Source organism: Haliotis asinina, chromosome 3, assembly GCF_037392515.1.
Source record: "Haliotis asinina isolate JCU_RB_2024 chromosome 3, JCU_Hal_asi_v2, whole genome shotgun sequence".
Lineage (NCBI taxonomy): Eukaryota > Metazoa > Mollusca > Gastropoda > Lepetellida > Haliotidae > Haliotis > Haliotis asinina.
In genome coordinates this window covers 5198726-5220789 of record NC_090282.1, presented here as the reverse complement: position 1 = coordinate 5220789, position 22064 = coordinate 5198726, and the positions used below count along the sequence as shown (strand labels likewise).

Genomic DNA, 22064 nt, shown 5'->3' with positions numbered 1-22064 from the left:
AGCTCTTGCTATTATTACCCCTACTACAAAGCCACGCCATCACGTTTACCGTGACTTGGCAGGCGGTAACACTGTGCCGTACGGCACGATCAATAATTCTTCTCTTACAAATCCCCTACCCGGCCCATCCCTCAAGTAGTACAAGTTAGGTTCGTCGGCTTTCATATCCACTTTATCTATGTTGTAAGTTTTGACCGACCATATAGGATCGGTGGCTCGCTTACGGCTATGTTATGTTTATATCGAGGAAACAGTTTAATGTGAACCGCCTACGATCTCTTTGGTGTTCATAATAAAGGCTTGCTGGGCTTTTTGTATTCCCTGTGCTATGTACTTTTTTTTCTCGTCCTCGCTGATAGCAGACTTACGAGACTTGGATCGAATATCTTGTTTCATTTCATTATATTTTTTGAGTTCAGAGAGGATTGAACTAAACTCCTCTTCTGAGATCTTACTGTCAGAGAGTGCCGTGGAAATTCGCTCACTCACTGTGTTGAGTTTTGCTTCAGCCAGAACCCTGATCTCGTCGTGTTTCAATGCCTTACGATTAAGTCTGCGTGATACTAACTTAAGCGCCAACCCTACCAACCCTGTCACCCCAGCCGTTATTTCAATACCTAGCACTATAGGTGCAGCCACGATGGTGGTTAACAACCCAACGCCTGCCGCCCCTAGTCCCATGCTGGTTGCCATAAGGGTAGTGTCAGCCCCATCCACGATATTGAAAGCTCTATTGTATTTTTTACATAGTGCTTTCCGCGTGTCACGGTCTTGTTCTAGTTGACGTTTTACATCACATAACTGCCTCAAGCGGAACCCATCTACGGTTTCTAACGTCTTAGCTACTTCCTCTACGACTGGGTACAGACCCATCCTATAATATATATTTTGAAAGATATTTTAATTGGGGTTCAGTTAAAAATCTATCAATGTATTTGAAGCCTATAAGTTCTATACTAGTATTCAGGGCAATAGGTGAGAGGTCAGTAAAATATCCTATGTTAATAAAAACCTCACTGGGGCTTATTAAGTGGTTTATAGGACCCGTGGTATCCTGTTGTATAACAATACGACAATAATCGGTTGTGTAATCCCAGCGTATTGACACCCCGGGTAAAATTTGGTGTACTATTGAGGGGTCTTCATCGAATGAATCCGTAAAGAAGACTTCTATGATGAGTGTGAAAGGGGGGGTTATTATTTCAGGATTACTAAATGTTAATTTATTTTCGTAGTAAGTTGATAACCCTTTTTTGTCGTGACTATAAGATTGTCTGTGTGATAATCCCCTCTCCGGAATGAAATCCCCGGGCCAGATACCGTTGTTCCTAATCTTAGTGACCCAATTATTTTCGTCTATTGTGATATAAGGTGAGGTGGGTGTTAAGTTGATCAGCCATTTAGGTTTTTTAAAATCTGGTAACGGCACCGGTCTGTACATGTTGTCTTTGAAGTGTAGGATGTAGAATTCATCTTCCTCACCAGGATGATCGAATCCCTCTGTATCTCCCAGGTCGTTAAGTGTAGTGTTGGGATGATGATTAGTCATTATTATACTATTATGATATAATTTCCAACTGGTTTTCTGATAATAATTCAGGGGTTAACTTTATACCCATGAAGTGTATATTGTAAGGCAGGAAGATATTAATTAGTGATATCTTATTTTCTACGATCACGTTGACCCCCTGCAGACTGGTCTTGGAGTCGACACCCACCCGCACGTAAACGTTGCAAACTTGAAACTGGTGTCGTTTCACCCACCCGAGTTTGATCCCCTTCACGATCTCGACATCATTCCCCGATGGTTCCCCTAGGTAGACTTTGATGAACAGTGTTGAGTTTGCCGGTAGACTCTCTAGTATCTTAACCACGCCTTCGAATTCAGACACCAACTGCAATTTCACGTTTTGTATGGCTGGTTTACTCGATAGCATGTGAGCTGCTATAGTGTTGACTGGGCTGACGACTATGCTACGTCTCTGAGTTGGGATGTAAGCCACGAGCAGGGTTCCATTGTTTACGACTTTGTTTAGGTGGTTGTCTTTGTTATCCGTGAACACGTAAGGGGAGACGAGTCTAATATTGAGAAACCATTTGTTATCGGGTAACAACACCCACTTGTCATCTTCGGTGAAGACGAGCATATATGGTTTGTTTTTGACGACGGTAGTGCTCTCAACATCGTCTAAGTCGAACAGTTTACCTACGAATGATGGGTATATTCTCCAGTTGTCATCACCGGTGTTGACGAGGGCGTACTTAGTGTTGGCTGTTGCTCCTGTGGTATCTATCATATCACTTAGGGCTCCACCGGAGGGGATTTCAACGCGTTTGTAAATGTTGTTTTTTAGTTGCAAGGCGTATGATTTACCATCTACTCCGGGAGCGTCGAAACCGCGTGTGTCTCCGAGGTCGGAGATCCCGATATTGACGCATTTTTTCACTCCGGGCCCTTGTGCGCTGGTCATGTTACGTGAAGCGTTAAGCTGAGGTATCCTATATTTACAGGATTATGATTTATATCTAACACCGATATTGTCAGTTCAGGTATGTTGCCCTGGGTTAATCTCTTATACTGCCGTGGTGAAAACGACTCGGTTCTACCGTCGTTGAATTTCTCAGTTTTCACCGGCACTGCTCTCAGTATAGTGGAAGGGTGGCCTCCTTGAATATTATACGTTGTGCTCACCTGGCCTAGATGAATGTACAGCTCTCGGTACGGTACTAAGTCGGGTAACTTCGTGCCTGTGACGGTTGTTGTTGGTTTTATCTCGTCAGGAGACATACCGAGTATCCTCGCTAATGGTCGGCCGAGCCTCAAGGAGGTTCTTCCGTTGTTGATTAACACCACTGTTCCGTTTGAGTCGTTCATCTTGAGTTCGGCTCCAAGGGGTTTGAAGACCTCGTCGTTTAGCGAGCACACGCTGTAGTAGCCGTCAGTTATTTGACTGCGAGTTCCACTGACGAACAGCTTATTGTTGCTGATATTAATATTAGTCCATTGCGGTAGGTAGGTGATATCGCAGAGTGCGACTTCGAGTTGACCTGACGTGTTATCGATCGCGTGCGTCAGCTGAACGGCCTCACCGCTCGTTATTCCTGGAAGTGTTATGTACATATTATAATATATGAATTATAAATTATAATATGGATTTAGCACACTTGAAAATCGTGGTGAATGCAGATGGTACGGGGTTTAAAACAACCTTTATTGATATCTTTGAAAAGTATGTCGTGTCCGTTAATAACGCGCAGGCGGTGGTAAACTGGAATCAAAACCCAATGCAGTTTTGGCAGAACCAACTCAACTTTGCTGTGTGGTGTGCGACGACAGGTTCGGGTGTGACACCAGACTACGGTATAGACGAACTGAGTAAGGCGGTTGTTTTGTTTCATATTTATTATCAAACGAGACGAATATTGAAGGAAATAAGTGCTCCTCTTCCCCAAGATAAAGCGTGGAGTATGACGAATAACCCCTATGATAGACGCGCTTATGAACGTATTTGTGGGGAGTTTGAGATTCCAACGAATAAAGACTTTCGCCTTCCTGGTGTGAACCATGGTCTCGGTATAGTTCTCGTGTACTTCTACAGGTCCGGAAAATATTATGCCGGTTCTAAAGATGGTTCATACAACCCAAACCGGCATACATTTACAGGCCCCACAACGAATGAAAAGATCCATGTCAGCTGTATAAAGCAAACCAGTCCTGATGCAGCCACAGCCTGGACTAAAATGATCTCAAAAACATCGAAAGGATTCACTCGTGCTGGTACAATACGCTTGAATGATTCGATTCGAACGTACGTGTGGGCGCTGTTGGGTGCGCAGTCGATGACGCGTTCTAACATCCTCGGTAAGGGAACTGCTTACGACGCTCAGACACAATTCGTTTCCAACGTTGAGGATGCTATCAATTCTCCAGTTGATCTCCCGAGGGCCATCGACCGTTACCAAAACGTGTTAGAATACGCCAGATCGAAAGTCAACTACGTGTTCGGCGTGGGGTTGTACATGGCTCCGAGTGATATGCAACTGAGAATAAAAAAAGTGGTGGGTTATAACAACAAAATAGTCATAGCCACGGCGGACCAAAAGTTGGGTATCAACCCCGATATTAACACCCCACATATCCCACACATCCCACCACGTGAAAAAGGTATAGTGGCGCCACCTCCGGAGCCTAAAGTTCATGTGGAGGTACCCCCCGGGGGTGTGGGGGTTTCCACCACCTATCAGCAGCATATTGATAATAAAACAGCTTTAGTGATTGGTGGGGTAACTTTGGGACTTATTTGGTTAAAGATTTCTTAGCCGCTACGTACACCAGACCCGCCACAGCGACGATGGCTGCCCACAGGTTTTGACTGAGCCACATGGCAGTTTTAGACAGAGCGCCCAACAACCACGAGACGATGCTACCCAGGATACCGGGAAGGGCTTCGGCGGCTTTACCAGCCAGTTTAGCTAGACCTTCCCCGAGTTTTTTAATCCAGTCTTTAACACCACCACCACCACTTGGAGTTCCGCCACCTCCTGTAGACCCAACAGGGGCACCCCCCACCAGTGACACCACCAAGGTTGATATGATGAAACCCAATGCAGTCAGAATGCTGGCGATGGTGACCCCTTGCTCCCGGAATAATATCCGAATCTTGTTGGCTAAAGTTGTATCCTCATTCAGTATTCTATCGATTGTTTCCCGAATACGACTGATCTGGGATCGAAGATGTTCACGATTCGAGGAAGCGGCTTCTAATCGTGTACGTTTCTCGTCTTCTAAATCGCGTAGTCGTTCATTGATACGATTCTTCATATCATCGTCGTCAGTTTCGGTGAGTTTGGTTTTTTCCCTAGCGATGTGCTCGTCGATTTCGTTCAGTTTCCCCATGTTGTTCACGAGTTCTCCACGCACGCGTTTCACGGCTTCGTCTAAGCCACGCAGTTCCCTTACCGGAAAGTCAAACCCCGGTAACGGTTTGTCCCAGTAGGTGCTCAACAGTTTTTCTATGCTGTCCGAGGCTTCTGTAGCACGCTCTGGCGTCATTTCATCTATAGTGGTGAGGTGGGATCTGGTAGCTTGCAGATCTTCTTTAACGGTCTTAGGTATTGCACCACCGTAATCACGCATGTTTAGATGTTCACGGATAAATTCAGCACCACCATTGCGGCTGGCTAGAGTTGACAAGGCCAGTGGTTTTTTAGTGATCTTGTTAAAGAGGTCAACCTTTGGGGCAGACTTAAGACGTAGAACACCCTTTGTATCAATAAAAAAATCCTTATGGTATCGACCCTGGGGTTCAACGTAGTTTTTATCACTTTTTAAACTTTCGTAATAATCATTTACCGTTGTTTCTAAAAGTTGTTGGCTCAATGGCAAACTAGTAAATGAGGTCTCCTGCTCATCATCGAATGCCTGGGCACTATCGTCCCACATATCATCCATAGGTATGTCTTCATCCATTAGTATTAAAAATATATTTCTTTTATATAACAATGTACGGTAGAAAATTAGATCCTTTCAGAAAATTGAGAGAGCCATTAGGTGCCAGAGCCGTGCGACAGTCGGTGACCATCACCAACAACCCCAGCAAGATAGACCAGAATCAAACTCTGTTGGTTAGATTTCCAAACCTTGGTGAGAATGACCTCATTGTACCAGGCACTGTTCGACTGGCGTTCAATATCACGTTGACCTCCGACAACGACAAACGCGAGCTAGTGCGGAACGTGGGTCGAGCTATCATCAAGAAAACGACCGTCAAGATCAGCGGTAACGAGGTACTGAGCATCGACGACAGCGACGTGTTTCACTGCTACAAGGATCTCTGGAAAAGCGAGAGAGAACGAGTCAATGATGTGTACCAGGGTATCAGCAAATCAACCCGGGCGCGCATAGGATACGTCTTCACGACAGACCAACAAGACAAGCTATCGGACGGTGAAAAGGCCATCGCTCTAGCATACGGGAATCGATTCTGCGTGCCGCTCGACTTCGAGTTGCTCACGGGACACGCGCCGTTTTACCAGGCCGCGCTGGGTGATAGGCTAGAATACGAGCTCACGTTTAACGACTATAGCAAAGTAGTGCGTACGCCGAACGGTGATGAGGCCAGTTATGCCATAGACAACATCTCTCTGGAGTTCGACATGGTCACTAGCCCGGAGCTGGCCAGGCAGGTTCGAAGTCAGTACTCTGGGAAGATGGCTATCCTGTACGATCGCGTACTGAGGCATAGATCAGTCGTGCGAGACAAGAGCGACACTGTGTGGAATATCAACCTGAACGTGCCGGCGCGATCGATGAAAGGTATCCTGGTCGTCCCCGTGGAGGATTACGATCCATTCCGGAGGGACAGCGAGAAGTTTTTCAACCCCGAGATTGAAAAGGTGGAAGTTACCATCGAGGGCGTGCCCAACCAGCTGTTCAGTCATGGTATGAGACCACACCAGCAGTGGGATGAGATAAAAAAGCTACCAGTGGGGGATTACATAACAAAGGACCTGGACCTCGGCTCCGTGCAGATCGGTGAATACCTGACCACCAAGTATGCCCTATGGTTGGACATGCGATCCACGGATGATGATAAACTGCACGGTAGCGGGCGCCGTATAGATAACGGCAGCGAAGGGATAACCATCCAGATTACTAAGAAGGCTCAAACCGCTGGTAAGTTGAAATTATATCTGTACGTAATTATGGACGCGCAACTTAATATAGACAATGGGAGATTCGTGCAAGCCATCTACTGATGGGGGAGACCCCCACACCCCCCAGGGGTACCCACAACTACCCACTGACCCACACTGCGCTATCATATGCGGGCAGACTGGCTGTGGGAAGACCGTTTTCGTGTTGGATATGTTGGAGGGTTACTACAAGGATGTGTTCGATAACATTGTTATCATGTGCCCTACTCTGAGCATGAATAAAACGTACGCGCGACCTTGGGTAATGACGGACCCTGACGTACACAAAATCGACCCTGGAACACGCCTGCAGGACTGGTTGAAAGCTCTTCACGAGAAATTTAAAGGGGAACCGACGCTGTTCATACTGGACGACTGCAGCGCTAATCGCGAGATAACAAAAAAGAGAGACATGCTATCGTACCTGGCCTTCTCCGGCCGTCATGCAAATCACAGCGTCTGGGTGCTAACGCAGAAGTTCAACTCGGTGTTGAAAGACCTCAGGGAGCAGACGCGATGGGTGGCCTTATTTCACTGCAAGGATAGGGATTCGTTCGAGGAGTGTTTGAGAGAGAACGATGTGATGAGTAAATTAGAACGGGAACGGGTGAAGAAACAGCTCGCTGAAACTAAACACGCTAAGCTCGTACTAAAGACCGACCAACCAGTAGCATATATAGTTTGCTAAGCAAAGCTAAGTAAAAGCTAAGCAAAGCTAAGCAAAGCTAAGCATAGCTATGATATTTGAAGTATTTGTCGTGTGCAACTTAACTTTCATTTCTCTGTGTTTTGTCTGCATCGGGTATTATATAGTTAAAACTAAATCTTACTTGTTATATTATAAGATGGAGTGTGAGGAATTGCTCGAACAATTGTCTGTGGAGGGTTCCCCAACTGGGGATTCCCCCAAGCGAGAGAAACTGGTGGCGTTGGCTGTTGGCGGCAAAGCCAAACATTACTTTGGAGACTACACTCCAGATAAAATTAACAAAATGTCAGCCGAAGAAATCGATAAGCTGTACGCTAGATACGAGGCCCGGCTCGGAGCAGAAATGACAAAGACAATAGGATCGGCTATGACCCAGATATACACCGGTATTGTATCACAATTCCTTCCCATTCCACCAGAGCGCCGACTTTACCTGTGGGAGGACCTCGAGAAAGACCCTTTTATCGAACACGCCGTGAGCTCTATCAGCTGCGGGCTGTACCACAAATATGGTATGTTGTTGGCTCCAGTGACGGCGGCTATTATCACGGCAAAACATTGTCAATTTGAGAGAAAGAATAATAATAATAGTATAGATGGATGCTGCACAGGAAACCCCAGTGGAGGTACCCCCAACAGTGATGGAGGAGACCCCACCCCCAACAGTGACCCCTTCAGTGGAGGTACCTCCAACAGTAACCAGACAGAAGAATCCTAAGAGAGTAGCTGCCGGTAAAAAACGGTGGTGTAACCAACATAAAGTGACTAACCCAACCCGACTGTTGTTGGCTGTAGGCGTAACTGCTGCCGTGGTTATAACATGGTTATACACCTCCCACAGTGAGCCACCACCCAACAGTGAGAACAGTGAGGGTATGGGGGTATCCCCCATGGTAGACCCGCATATCATGTTATAATTTAAAATATTTTATATCATATACATAATGTCTGAGGGGAAAACGTTCGTCAACGACACATACCACGCCACAGTGGTAGCCAGTTTAGCAGTAGGGTACGCTCGGTTGACTAAAATGGTGCTTAAACAACCAACTATCAAGCTAGATTTCAACCTGCAGGATATGGGTATGCTCATAATGAACCTTGGTATGGCGATGGCCACAAAAGACATCCTAGTAAAACAAGGAATAATACCTGATAATATAATGAAATAAATATAGGGATGGCCACGATAGCTATGATGGTCGGTGGGGCGTTAGTGAATGCCCTGGCATTTTCCGGGAGTAATTTCCTCTTCTCGAAACTACGAGATGATCACGCGGCTGAAATACAGGAAGAAAGGAAGCGACACGATCTCGCTACTGAGAAATTACAAAGAGCACAGGCCGAGTACGCTAAAAAACGCCTCCAGAGGATCGATTTTATTAACGAACAACTCACGCGTGAAAACCATGCCGTTCAAACATTCAACGATGTTGATGAAGCAATGAAAGAATACTATCTACTAACTGGTAAACAATTGGAACCGCTCAATAAACCCACACTCGCTCAGTACTACACACCATCCAAGGGACAAATGAATCGTGAACTGGGCTTCATAGTGTTGGGTATAGCAGCTACTGCGTTGGTTGCAAAGCAATTAAACTAAAATACCTATATAAGTAAACATGAGACCCGCTCCATACCGATGCGAATATATACTTATGGGGAAGACCGAGGCTTGTGGTAGGAAATGCAGGAATCAGGGGTTCTGTTGTTTCCATATGGGAAGTCCTAACTACACATGTTCTGTGTGTGGTATCGGGGTTAAAGGGCACTACTGTTTATGTAAAGCTCACGGAGCGAACGTAGTCAGACATCAACTCATATACGAGAATAAAAAAGACTACATAAAAGAACGTAGGCGACTGCTCAAGATAAAATCCAATTAGAGATTGGTTCTCTTAGGTGTAAACATGTCTACTGTACATTCTTGAATATGGAAGCCTATCTTACGGTAAAACAATTAAAAGCTATAGCAAAACAGCTTGGATGCCGGCGTTATTCAAACCTGGGGAGAGCCGGGTTAATCGAATTGTTATCAAATAACCAAACACTGATCGATGCCTACATAGATTCACACAAGCTGTTGGAAGACTTACGAGAATTGTGGCCAACAAACCGAGTTTGGTTAATAAGTGATTACAAGAAATAAAATATTTTTTATCAAGAGTGGAGGAGTTACCTCCCCTTACTGTGAACCAATTAGACATTAGTTCTCTTAGGTGTAAACACAATGACTACTGTGCGCGAGCTCAAGAGGGTCGCAAAACAGAGAGGTGTTATCGGGTATTCTAGAATGCGGAAGCCAGCATTGTTGAGATTACTAAGTTTAGAAGTCCCTCCTACAGTAAAACAGTTAAAAGCTCAAGCGAAACAGCTTGGATACACGGGTTATTCAAAATTGGGGAAAGCCGGGTTAACCGCATTGTTATCACATACCCCAGTAGCACGTCCAACTATAAAACAACTGAAAGCCGAGGCACACGATTTGGGTTTAGGTGGGTATTCTCGTATGAGAAAACCACAGCTTGTAGAATTATTACGACAGAATAGAGCTATTGACCTACAGTTCGTGCGCACTGAGCACGCCGTAGGCAATTATTTGAGAGGTTGGCGCATGCACATTGATAGAAACATAGACATTACAGATATTAAGCCTCTGATAGCTGATAAGGTCAACCAGGAACTAAATAATCTAGGAAGTATCAAGTTTCAGATCACAGTGAAAATGTCACTCGATAAACAGGTTGGGAGTACCACTGAGTATTTTCAACCTTACTTCCGAGGTAAACAAGAGGTCGTCACACATGCAGAGACCATTGACGCATCAATCGATAATAGTTTTCAGCAGATACGAGAATACCTAGAACGCTACACACACATGGGGTCCGGGTGGGCTGTAGATAAAATCGATAATGTCTATCTAGACATAGCTAAATACGTGCCGTTCAGAGGTGGGTCATACCTAACCTTGCCTCCCTACTATAAGAACAAACAAGCCATAGTAAACGTTAAGAATAGAGGAAACGATTGCCTGAGGTTATCTATCAGGTCAGCCGTATTTCCAGCTGCCACTAATCCGAACAGGCCTTCTAATTATCCACAGGACGATGGGCTCAACTGGGATGGTATAGATGAACCCACCCCAATATCCCAGATCACTAAAGTAGAAAAACAGAATAATCTGGCTATAAATGTTTTTGGTCACGAAGGTAATACAACAATAATACACAGGGTCAGCCCGGTGAAGGATTGTCAAGTTATTAATTTATTCATGATTCAAAAAGGTGAAAAGTATCACTACACGTGGATAAAACATCTCAGCCGGTTGTTACACGACCAGTCGAAACATGATGGGGAAAAACACTTTTGTGTACGATGCCTACACTGTTTCAGTCGGGCTGATTTATTAGAATCCCACCTGGAGGATTGCCAAGGTGTTGGGCAGACGGCCATACGAGTCGACATGCCTAAGGAAGGTGAAAATATCCTAAAATTCGACAATCACAAGAACCAAATGTCTGTGCCTTATATAATATACGCCGACTTCGAAGCCTTAGTGGCTGCCGCCGGCGAGGCTCCCAGTGGTGCCTTCACACACAAAACACAAGAGCATAAAGCCTGTTCGTTTGGATACATTGTCGTCCGTTGTGACGGGGAAACGAAAGCTCCGGTAGTGTATAAGGGTCCTGACGCGGCTGAAAGGTTTCTAAAGTGCTTGCAGGAGGAAGAAAAAATTATTAGGAATGCATTGTATAAAATCGCTCCCATGCGTATGACCAGAGCCGACAAGATAGCTCACACCAGTAGCACTAACTGTCATGTGTGCGACTCGCCACTTAACGGTGATTCGGTGAGAGATCACTGCCACATAACTGGTAAGTATAGAGGCGCCGCTCACAACGCGTGCAACCTCAAGCTTAAAATCAATCCTAAGACAATAAACATTCCCGTTGTCTTTCACAACTTGAGAGGATACGACTCTCACTTGATCATGCAGGCCATCGCGAAAATCGATGGTAATATAACGTGCATCCCCAACAACATGGAGAGATACATCTCCTTCAGCTTAAACGGACTTAGGTTCATTGACTCGTTTCAATTCCTCCTGTCGTCACTCGACAGTCTGGTCAAGGCCAACAATACCTTCCCTATCACAGATCGATACACAGACACCGAGACTAGACACCTGCTCATGAGGAAGGGCGTGTACCCATATGAGTACATGGATAGCTGGGCTAAGTTCACAGAGACCAGACTACCTCCTATCGACTGTTTTTATAGCAAGCTGAATGAGGCGTCCGTCTCACGAGACGATTACTCGCACGCGATTAACGTATGGAATAAACTTGGTTGTAAGAACCTTGGCGATTATCACGACCTGTACTTGAGGACAGATGTACTGCTGTTAGCCGACGTGTTCGAGACGTTTCGGCAAACATGTTTAAAGCAGTATAAACTCGACCCCGCATGGTATTACACCAGCCCAGGTCTGTCGTGGGACGCCTTGCTTAGAAAGACCGGAGTTAATTTGGAATTGCTCACAGATTACGACATGCACCTATTCATTGAGAAAGGCTTGCGAGGTGGGATTTCCATGGCATCCAAACGATATGCGAAAGCAAATAATCAATACGTGAAAGGTTACGATCCTAACAAACCAACCAATCACATTCTCTACCTCGACGCAAATAACCTGTACGGCTGGGCTATGAGCCAGTATCTACCTACAGGAGGATTCGAATGGGTACCAAACATTGATATTATGAGCATTGCACCAGATTCGAACAAAGGGTATATCCTCGAAGTTGACTTAGAGTATCCCAAGGAATTACACACATCGCACAACAGCTATCCCCTTGCACCCGAACGTATGAAGGTTAACACAGACTGGATGTCTGAGTACCAACATAACTTGTCAGGTGGTCGTGTGGCGGACGTTGAAAAACTCGTGCCTAACTTAATGAATAAGACCAAGTACATAGTTCACTATCACAACCTACAGCTGTACCTGTCATTGGGTATGAGGCTGACCAAAATACACAGGGTGCTCATGTTCGACCAGAGCCCATGGATGGAGCCCTACATCAGAATGAACACAGACCTACGAAAAAAAGCCACCAGTGATTTTGAGAAAAATCTCTACAAGCTCATGAACAACTCGGTGTTTGGTAAGACTATGGAAAACCTTAGGAAACGTGTAACCGTGAAACTGGTTAGATCTAGTGAGGAAGACAAGCTCAGGAAATTGATAGCCAGTCCGGCATTCAACCGTAATAAAATATTCACAGACGACCTAGTTGCCATACACATGAAGAAAAGCCACATAAAATTCAACCGACCTGTTTACGTTGGGATGAGTATCCTCGATTTATCCAAACACCTGATGTACGACTTTTACTACAACGAGCTTAAGAAACAGTACGGCGACAGGTGCGAAGTGCTGTACACTGACACGGATTCCCTGCTGATGGAGATTCGAACCGAGGATGTATACGAGGATATGAAAAAACACATCGATTTATACGACACCAGCGACTATCCTAAGACCCATACCATGCACAGCACGGTAAATAAAAAGGTCCTAGGTAAGATGAAGGACGAGTGTGCTGGCACGCCAATAGCTGAGTACATAGGTTTGAGACCTAAGATGTACTCCATATTGAAAGCCGACAATAGTGAGATCCGGAAGGCTAAGGGGGTTAAGAAGTATGTGGTGAAACAACACATCAAACACGCCAGATTCAAGGAGGCTCTGTTCAAGACCCGTACCTTTAGGCATAAGATGAACACGCTTAGAAGTGATGGACATAAGATATACGGACTGACTATAAACAAGACGTCCCTATCGCCTATGGACACGAAACGTTGGATAGCTATTGATGGTATAAACACATACGCGTATGGACATGAAAAAATTTGAGGCTATTTATTACAGCCCGCGTGGATATTGGAAAGGAGCTAGCGCAGTAGATAAGCTAGCTAAAATGGCGCGAGTATCACCAGAGAAAGCCAAAGCGTGGCTTGAAAAACAAGCCCTGTGGCAGATCTATTTGCCGGCGCCACGCTACGTACCTAGAAGGAGTTTCGGAATTAACATACCTAATAGCATTCACCAGGCAGACCTACTGTTCCTACCTCATGATAAGAGGTACAAGTATGCCTTAACCGTAGTGGACGTAGCCAGTCGTTACAAGGAAGCCGAACCCTTGACCACGAAAGATTCGGCCAAAGTAGCCAAAGGATTAGAACGCATATACAAACACAGCCCGCTGACTTGGCCAACAGAGCTGCAAGTTGATCCAGGACGGGAGTTCATGGGTGCCGTTTCACAACTGCTAGCCAAACACGATACAAAGGTCAGACGTGGCACGGCCGGAGCCCATCGCAGCCAAGCTATAGTTGAGAGATTTAATAGGACTTTGGCTGAGCGCTTGTTCGGCTATCAGTATGCTAGGGAGATGACCACCCCTGGAAAACGATCGACCGAATGGGTAGCGAGGTTACCAGAGGTGGTGTCAGCAATCAACCATGAAGTCACCCGTCTCACCGGTAAGAAACCGGCAGACGCTATCAAACTAAAATCAGTGTTAGCAGAGTCGTCTGCTCCATTGCGTGGAAAGGAGAAACAGATACCAGATAGGGCCTTAGTTAGGTATCTATACCAGCCGGGGGAACACGAGGGCGATAGCCGTAAGCGAGCCACCGATCCTATATGGTCAGTCAAAACTTACAACATAGATAAAGTGGATATGAAAGCCGACGAACCTAACTTGTACTACTTGAGGGATGGGCCGGGTAGGGGATTTGTAAGAGAAGAATTATTGATCGTGCCGTACGGCACAGTGTTACCGCCTGCCAAGTCACGGTAAACGTGATGGCGTGGCTTTGTAGTAGGGGTAATAATAGCAAGAGCTAAGGGTCCCACCAAAGCCTCATTTATTAAATGAGGCTTTGTAGAGGGGTTTTTGAAAAGTGTTTTCGGACTGTCATTCCCTATACTACTAGTGCCTACATGTGTTTGCATGGATTAGTAACGAATCAGCGTCCAGAACATACATTAAAGGTAGATCATGAAGAGGTTATAAGTTTGTTTATTGTGTGAAAAAGTTAATGTACTATATTACCAATAACACAATTTTCATGGCAATCATCATTTAGCATTTATCCCATCAACTACACCATCAATCATTTTATCCATCCCTAATCTGCAATGGACAAGAATGGGACAATAAGGGCTAACCAATATAGGCAGTTGTTGTAATGGACCAGGATGGGACAATAAGGGCCAACCAATGTAGGCAGTTGTTGTAATGGACCAGAATGGGACAATAAGGACCAACCAATGTAGGCAGTTGTTGTAATGGACCAGGATGGGACAATAAGGGCTAACCAATGTAGGCAGTTGTTGTAATGGACCAGGATGGCACAATAAGGGCTAACCAATGTAGGCAGTTGTTGTAATGGACCAGGATGGGACAATAAGGGCCAGCCAATGTAGGCAGTTGTTGTAATGGACAAGAATGGGACAATAAGGGCCAACCAATGTAGGCAATTGTTGTAATGGACCAGAATGGGACAATAAGGGCCAACCAATGTAGGCAATTGTTGTAATGGACCAGAATGGGACAATAAGGGCCAACCAATGTAGGCAGTTGTTGTAATGGACCAGGATGGGACAATAAGGGCCAACCAATGTAGGCAATTGTTGTAATGGACCAGAATGGGACAATAAGGGCTAACCAATGTAGGCAATTGTTGTAATGGACCAGGATGGGACAATAAGGGCCAACCAATGTAGGCAGTGGTTGTAATGGACCAGGATGGGACAATAAGGGCCAACCAATGTAGGCAATTGTTGTAATGGACCAGAATGGGACAATAAGGGCCAACCAATGTAGGCAGTTGTTGTAATGGACCAGGATGGGACAATAAGGGCAAACCAATGTAGACAATTGTTGTATTGGACCAGAATGGGACAATAAGGGCCAACCAATGTAGGCAATTGTTGTAATGGACCAGGATGGGACAATAAGGGCTAACCAATGTAGGCAGTTGTAATGGACCAGGATGGGACAATAAGGGCCAACCAATGTAGGCAATTGTTGTAATGGACCAGGATGGGACAATAAGGGCTAACCAATATAGGCAGTTCCCTAACAACTGTAATAGACATAACCATTGTAAGCAGTTGTTGTAATGGACCAGGATGGGACAATAAGGGCCAACCAATGTAGGCAATTGTTGTAATGGACCAGAATGGGACAATAAGGGTCAACCAATGTAGGCAATTGTTGTAATGGACCAGGATGGGACAATAAGGGCCAACCAATGTAGGCAATTGTTGTAATGGATCAGAATGGGACAATAAGGGCTAACCATTGTAAGCAATTGTTGTAATGGACCAGGATGGGACAATAAGGGCCAACCAATGTAGGCAGTTGTTGTAATGGACCAGGATGGGACAATAAGGGCTAACCATTGTAAGCAATTGTTGTAATGGACCAGGATGGGACAATAAGGGCTAACCATTGTAAGCAATTATTGTAATGGACCAGAATGGGACAATAAGGGCTAACCATTGTAAGCAATTGTTGTAATGGACCAGAATGGGACAATAAGGGCTAACCATTGTAAGCAATTGTTGTAATGGACCAGAATGGGACAATAAGGGTCAACCAATGTAGGCAATTCCCTAACAACTGTAATAGACATAACCAATGTAGGCAGTTGTTGTAATGGACCAGGATGGGACAATAAGGGCTAACCATTGTAAGCAATTGTTGTAATGGATTAGGATGGGACAATAAGGGCTAACCAATGTAAGCAATTGTTGTAATGGACCAGAATGGGACAATAAGGGCTAACCAATGTAGGCAATTCCCTAACAACTGTAATAGACATAACCAATGTAGGCAGTTGTTGTAATGGACCAGAATGGGACAATAAGGGCTAGCCAATGTAGGCAATTCCCTAACAACTGTAATGGACCAGACTGGGACAAAGTATGCAACAATGTAGTAAAACTCAAAGTAGGACCAAAGTAGTAAACACTGTTGTACAAGCTTACTGTTGTTAAACAACAGTATCTATCAGAAGGCAATAAATTCTTCTGAAAGAGACAATATTTAGTAAAAACTGATATTTTAGCATATGATGATTTGAGGTCCTGCCAAAATGTATTATTTAACAGAAAGCACATTCAATGAATATCAGAGTTTGTTTGGCTTTTTTTAATTTTGACTGACAAAACTTTTCTAGTCATGAGGAATATGCTTGTCATGCTTAAAGATGTATACACAAGCACTGACTTCTCTACATGCTCTCAGTATAGCCCCATCAAAATCACACATGGAATGATGGGATATTAATAATCATACCAAAAAAATACTCCTCAAATTCCTTCCAGTTTTACTTTGTAAGTATATAATAAAAAATACATGGCGATTAAGATACAAGAGAGCCATGATAAGCATAGTGGAAGACAAATCTCACCTGTATTGTCTCGGTCACTGGCACCGATAAATATTGATCTTGTCTTAACATCATGTAACGTGGCACGAACAATGTAACTCCCTTCCTCTCCACTTCATACACTGCATAACCACATTCAGTATACCACATCATCCAACAGACTGTGTCCAACACAGTGGCCTATGAGCTACCTGATATGTCCCAGAGAGACAGGCTTATTTAGAACAAACTCTCCAAAGAAACATTATAGTACCTCAATCATGTTTCACTAGGTAACAATCTCACGATCATCCTGACAACTTTATAGGTACCAAGAATGACACATAACATTAAAATACACATAATAATGGTCTGATCAATCCATGCTGAAATTTGATATGTATTGGGTAATGTATAGTGCACAGATGGCATCCAGTACATCACAACACTAAATCCAATACCATTTACAGCATCACATATACAGTAAGTTGAGTAACAAGCACAAATACAGCCTATCTTCAGTTTACCTGCCAACAGTGGAACTTGAAGGACAGCACCAATAACTTACCCCAACTTGTCCTCCCTCACAGCAGGGGGATAAAACAGCTCAGTGTACACTACCATAATGACCACCCCCACAAATACCATCAAGTATGCTATCAGACTGAAATGATGTTCACTCTACCATGAATCAAGAAAATACTAAGATTCTGGTTGCCTGATCAGAAAAATCAGACAGCATCAATTCTGAATTTATGCCCATCTGATTTTAAGGCCACTTCATCAAGCATTAACAAATCTACTTCCATTTTGGCCAAAACGATGATACCAATAATGTCTTGGATTTTGACATCATAGGCAATTCGAAAATTTTGGGACTGAAAATAAGTGTGATTTCCCGAAGCTTCACAGCTCATGTATACAGCACTGCCGCACTACTTCAGCTCAACCACCAACATGGCTAATATCAACACAGCAGACATGAGGGAAATGCAAAAATTAACATACATCAAAACTAGAAAAATACTACGACATAATTTTTCTTTCACTGTTATCAGGGAACCTTACTATGATATTACCTTCTATTATGAAAGTATTCAAACTAAATTACAATGTACAGCCACAAATATAAACAAACAATTCTAACCTTCAAATCAAAAAGCCTTGCTATTTTCTACAAGATCAAGAGTAAAACATTAGCAACATATGACCACCTGATAAACAATATGATTGTTTCTGCTTCATGTTGTTTACACAACGTGAAAAACATCCATTAAGTTTGAAACACTTCCTTTGCATCACATCTTTAAGAATTCATGTAGAAACTCACACGATAACGGTCGTGAAAACACCTAATTTATACCCCTGACTAAGCATTCAGTTTCAAATGAAATCTAGAGACCATCAATACAGTCGAACACTCATCTAATTTCCAAACACACTATGTTTATCTCCCAGTGTTTGAGTTAATGCAGAAACCTGTGTTTTTCTAATAAAAAAATAATAAAAACACCAAAAAATATTTTGTGTGTGTTTTGAAAGCATAGATTCTGATCTACTTAAATTGAAATAGTACTTTAAAACAGCAGCATATAAAGAACCAATACATTTTGAAATGATTCAGGATTGTAATGAAAATTTCACATACAAAAGATTTAGACTATATATTTACTATTTTATTTCTGCACGCATTCTTACAAAACCTACCACGAACACTGTTTCCTAAATCTATATTAAATGTTTGGACATTTGGGTAAAATGAAACAAGTATATGGCTAATTTCCGATGTAACGTACACAGATGTATGGACTGGCCATTTATTACTGAGCTACATCATGTGAGAATCCAGTTGGCCATCATAAAATAAACATGGAATAGTTTAGGGTGATCTTGTGTATGTCTTTTGTTTCAAACAGAGAAATATGCTTATTAGTGGGTGTCCAGGCTTCTTTTCTCAAAATCATTTATTTGCGGTATAAATAAACTGCAAGAAATCAAGAAAAATGAGAACCTGAAAGTGAAAAGCACCAAATTTATGTTCTGCCTAATACCCAATCTGCCGAGACAAATGCAGCAAGCCTTATTATCACAGCCTACTTTCAACATTTTCAGATAACCTGCTGCCAAAACATCATCTAAAAAGTCTATTTAATCACAATGATTTTGTTCACAAAACACTGCCTACTGCCCAGGATTTATAGAAATCCATAAATCCACAAACCATGAATAACAAAAGACTCAAATTATTGTTTCAAGCTTTGCACTACAGCCCATGTTTAACATAATCTCATTAAAACTGGACCCTTCACTTCCAATTATATCAGATCAATGTTTGAAGATGTCACCTCCAGACCTTCATGACATTCCTGAACGTGGGATGTGTGAGTTCTTGAGCCAATCAGACATCTGATATATATCTCTACCAACTTCACGTCAGAATTACTTACTTAAAAAACTGAAAGGTTTTAATAAACAAGCAATGCCATTAGTGTTACCCCCCTTTGAATGCAGAAGCTGAAAGCATGTAGGTTACACAACAGCATAAAGGTCTGGCATTCCTCAGGTACAGATCTATCTTGGAAAGGAAAGCTTGTTCTAAAGGAGCTGGCATAATGTGTAAAAGAACTTATGGCCAACTGACTGATACAGAAATGTCAGATATGTCAAGAGGGAGGTATCAGAGTAGAGGATATGATCTTAATGAGATCATTTGCTTTTGATCCAAATATCTACAAACTACCAGCATGTCTGTCCATAATGTATACAGTGATACTTCTTACAATTAGCCATGCTTGCATGGAGATCTAGAGTCTGCATTATACTGACATCATAAGAAAACATCCAAACAGCATGTAAGTTAAGTGCCAGATTAAAAACAAATATACATTACTTTGAAGAAGAAATACACTTAGTTCTGTGAATTGCAGTGACAGTTAATAAAGACATCAAACAAAGAACTGCATAGACATTGTTGGAAGGAGAACTACAGGAATTCTAATCAGCAATTTTTTTTATGGATGTTGAAATTACCTAAGTACTCAGGTATCAATGTGTTCTTAACAAATTTATTACAGTTGATATTATTCCATTGATATATACTTCACCTTAACTTCATATGCAGCAAAATTGTGCAAAGAAAATGCAGACAAATTTCTCATGTGTAAATAATGTTATAAACAGGACTTAAAAGATGGTAATGAGTAATGATCATTGGCAGTAGTAACTAGCGACCAATTATCGCCATTTCTAAAAGCGGTTTTAACGATCTGCTCCATTATTTCTTAACAGAATGAAAAAAATTTATCTTGATGATAGTTCAGCTATTCACCGATGTTTTCTGCTTGTTTACTGTTGTTCATTGTGTTTCTCCAAAACGCAGCCAACAGGAAGCGCAGTAGTGTAGATTGTGCTTTCCCTCCAACTAACAAGACCAATTATTGCCATTTCTGAAGTTTTTAAGTTATTCACCTAATTTGACATACACTTGGTAATAAAACTATTGTGTTTCAAACCTTGACATATTTAAGAAATTTCATAATTGGAATTTGTTTTAAAAAAAGAAGTTTAAAAGAACAAAACCCGCTTCCATTGTGAATGTTGACGGATGCTGATATAAGCTGATGGGAATATGGAGATGTCACCGCGGGGTTGAACTTACCAAACTTGACATTTTGAGTACTTGTTCGCAATTTTGGCAATGTTTGTTTTCTCGGGGAAAACGTAAAGATAAAGGTGAAAACTGACAGTTATAATTTGTCAGTATCGTCTGCATGGTATCTGTTGAGTCCATAAAATGGAGATGGAAATTTGTGTCAATGCAAAGTTAAGTGGTTGACTGTTGGCATTATGGGTAGGTTCAGACACATTAAAATCTGCACTTTTTGTGGACTGAATTGTCAAGTCAAGATTATAGATTCACAACACAGCCAGGATGGTTTTCATTCAACTCTCTTCATTTAAGAAATTTCATGTCAACACACTAATGGCCACACGTGACATCTCCCCCGACGTGTTTGGGTCTCATCTTCCAAGGGATTCACATTTGTAATGTCCATAACGTAAAATACTCACAGTAATTTTAACTTTTGTAACCTATCGTTTTTTGGATGTGTCAACATGTGAAATACTATGGAAGTACAAGTAAAGCTGTCTGCGAAAGCCAAGTGTTGGCAATAACTGGTCGCTAGCCAGTATAGTTATGTTGCATCAATAAACACATTAAATTTTAGATTTACATTCAATAAATATAAGGACCACAATTCAAATGAACCTGTTGCGTAAGCGTTCCTATCCTCCCCCCATCCCAAATAATGTTTACTGATTGATATAATCATATATACTAAAATTATTAACAAAACCTAACACAACAATTACTAGAACACTCATAAAAATAAAAATAATTAAAAGCCCCCAAATCAAGTACAATATATATACTATAGGATTGAACCACTTAGGTAGTGGTATCTCTGTTAATCTTCGGAAGAAAGAATATGGGAGAAGGGGAGGAAGTCTTTCCACCTGTTGAAAAAATAATGGCATCTACTGGTCGGTTAATGTGTCAACGTTTTCAAAAACAGTGTTACACTCAATTTGTTTTCAGAATCGCACTCTGACAGGTGCTCCTCCGCCGGTGCTGTCAAACCACATCACCTGGATCTCAGCAGCCATTGCTGCATTGACATATTCTGACATAAAATGGCATGTATAAAGCATTGTCTTTAGAACTGATATGTACGTTACCCTTTGGTGTCCGTGTCTTCGCTAGTTTTCGAGTCCATTCCGTCTTGTTGTCGTGCTGTCAGCCTCCATACTCGCACTCATTATTGGGTTATTTAAAAGTCGCATTGAGGTAAAATACGAAAATCTGCAAACTAAAACGAAAAAGGAATGTCGTATTCCTAACTGTACTTTAAATGAATCTGATCCTTAGCACACACATCAGATAAATAAAAATATAAATGACTGTCAGTATATCGCTACTTAATCCCCAAAATAACTAAATCTTAACTTTGCAATATTTGTATTATTCATGTTTAAACGACCTCTTTAAATAAAAGCACCAAGTATGGTATTGGAGAATTTATAGCCAGATGGTTGACGGTCAATAGGAAGTTGGGAGGTGACATAACAAAGTATGGTATGGATTTACAACTTCGCTAATATTAACAACACGGCGTTTGTGGGCAACGCGTGTCCCTTTCAACAG

At 42.6% G+C, this 22064-nt stretch overlaps 1 protein-coding gene across 2 annotated transcripts in view; it reads right to left on the bottom strand.

Annotated features, from left to right (window-relative positions):
- LOC137277342 (myogenesis-regulating glycosidase-like) overlaps positions 1–21670 on the bottom strand; it is an 87135-nt gene extending 65465 nt beyond the window's left edge. For both annotated transcript variants that reach the window (XM_067809031.1, XM_067809032.1), the window contains exon 1: positions 21599–21670. In XM_067809031.1, coding sequence (XP_067665132.1) covers positions 21599–21636 — 38 coding nt within the window. In that variant the 5' untranslated portion in view covers positions 21637–21670. The remainder of the gene's footprint in view (positions 1–21598) is intronic.
- Between the last annotated feature and the right edge of the window lie 394 nt (positions 21671–22064).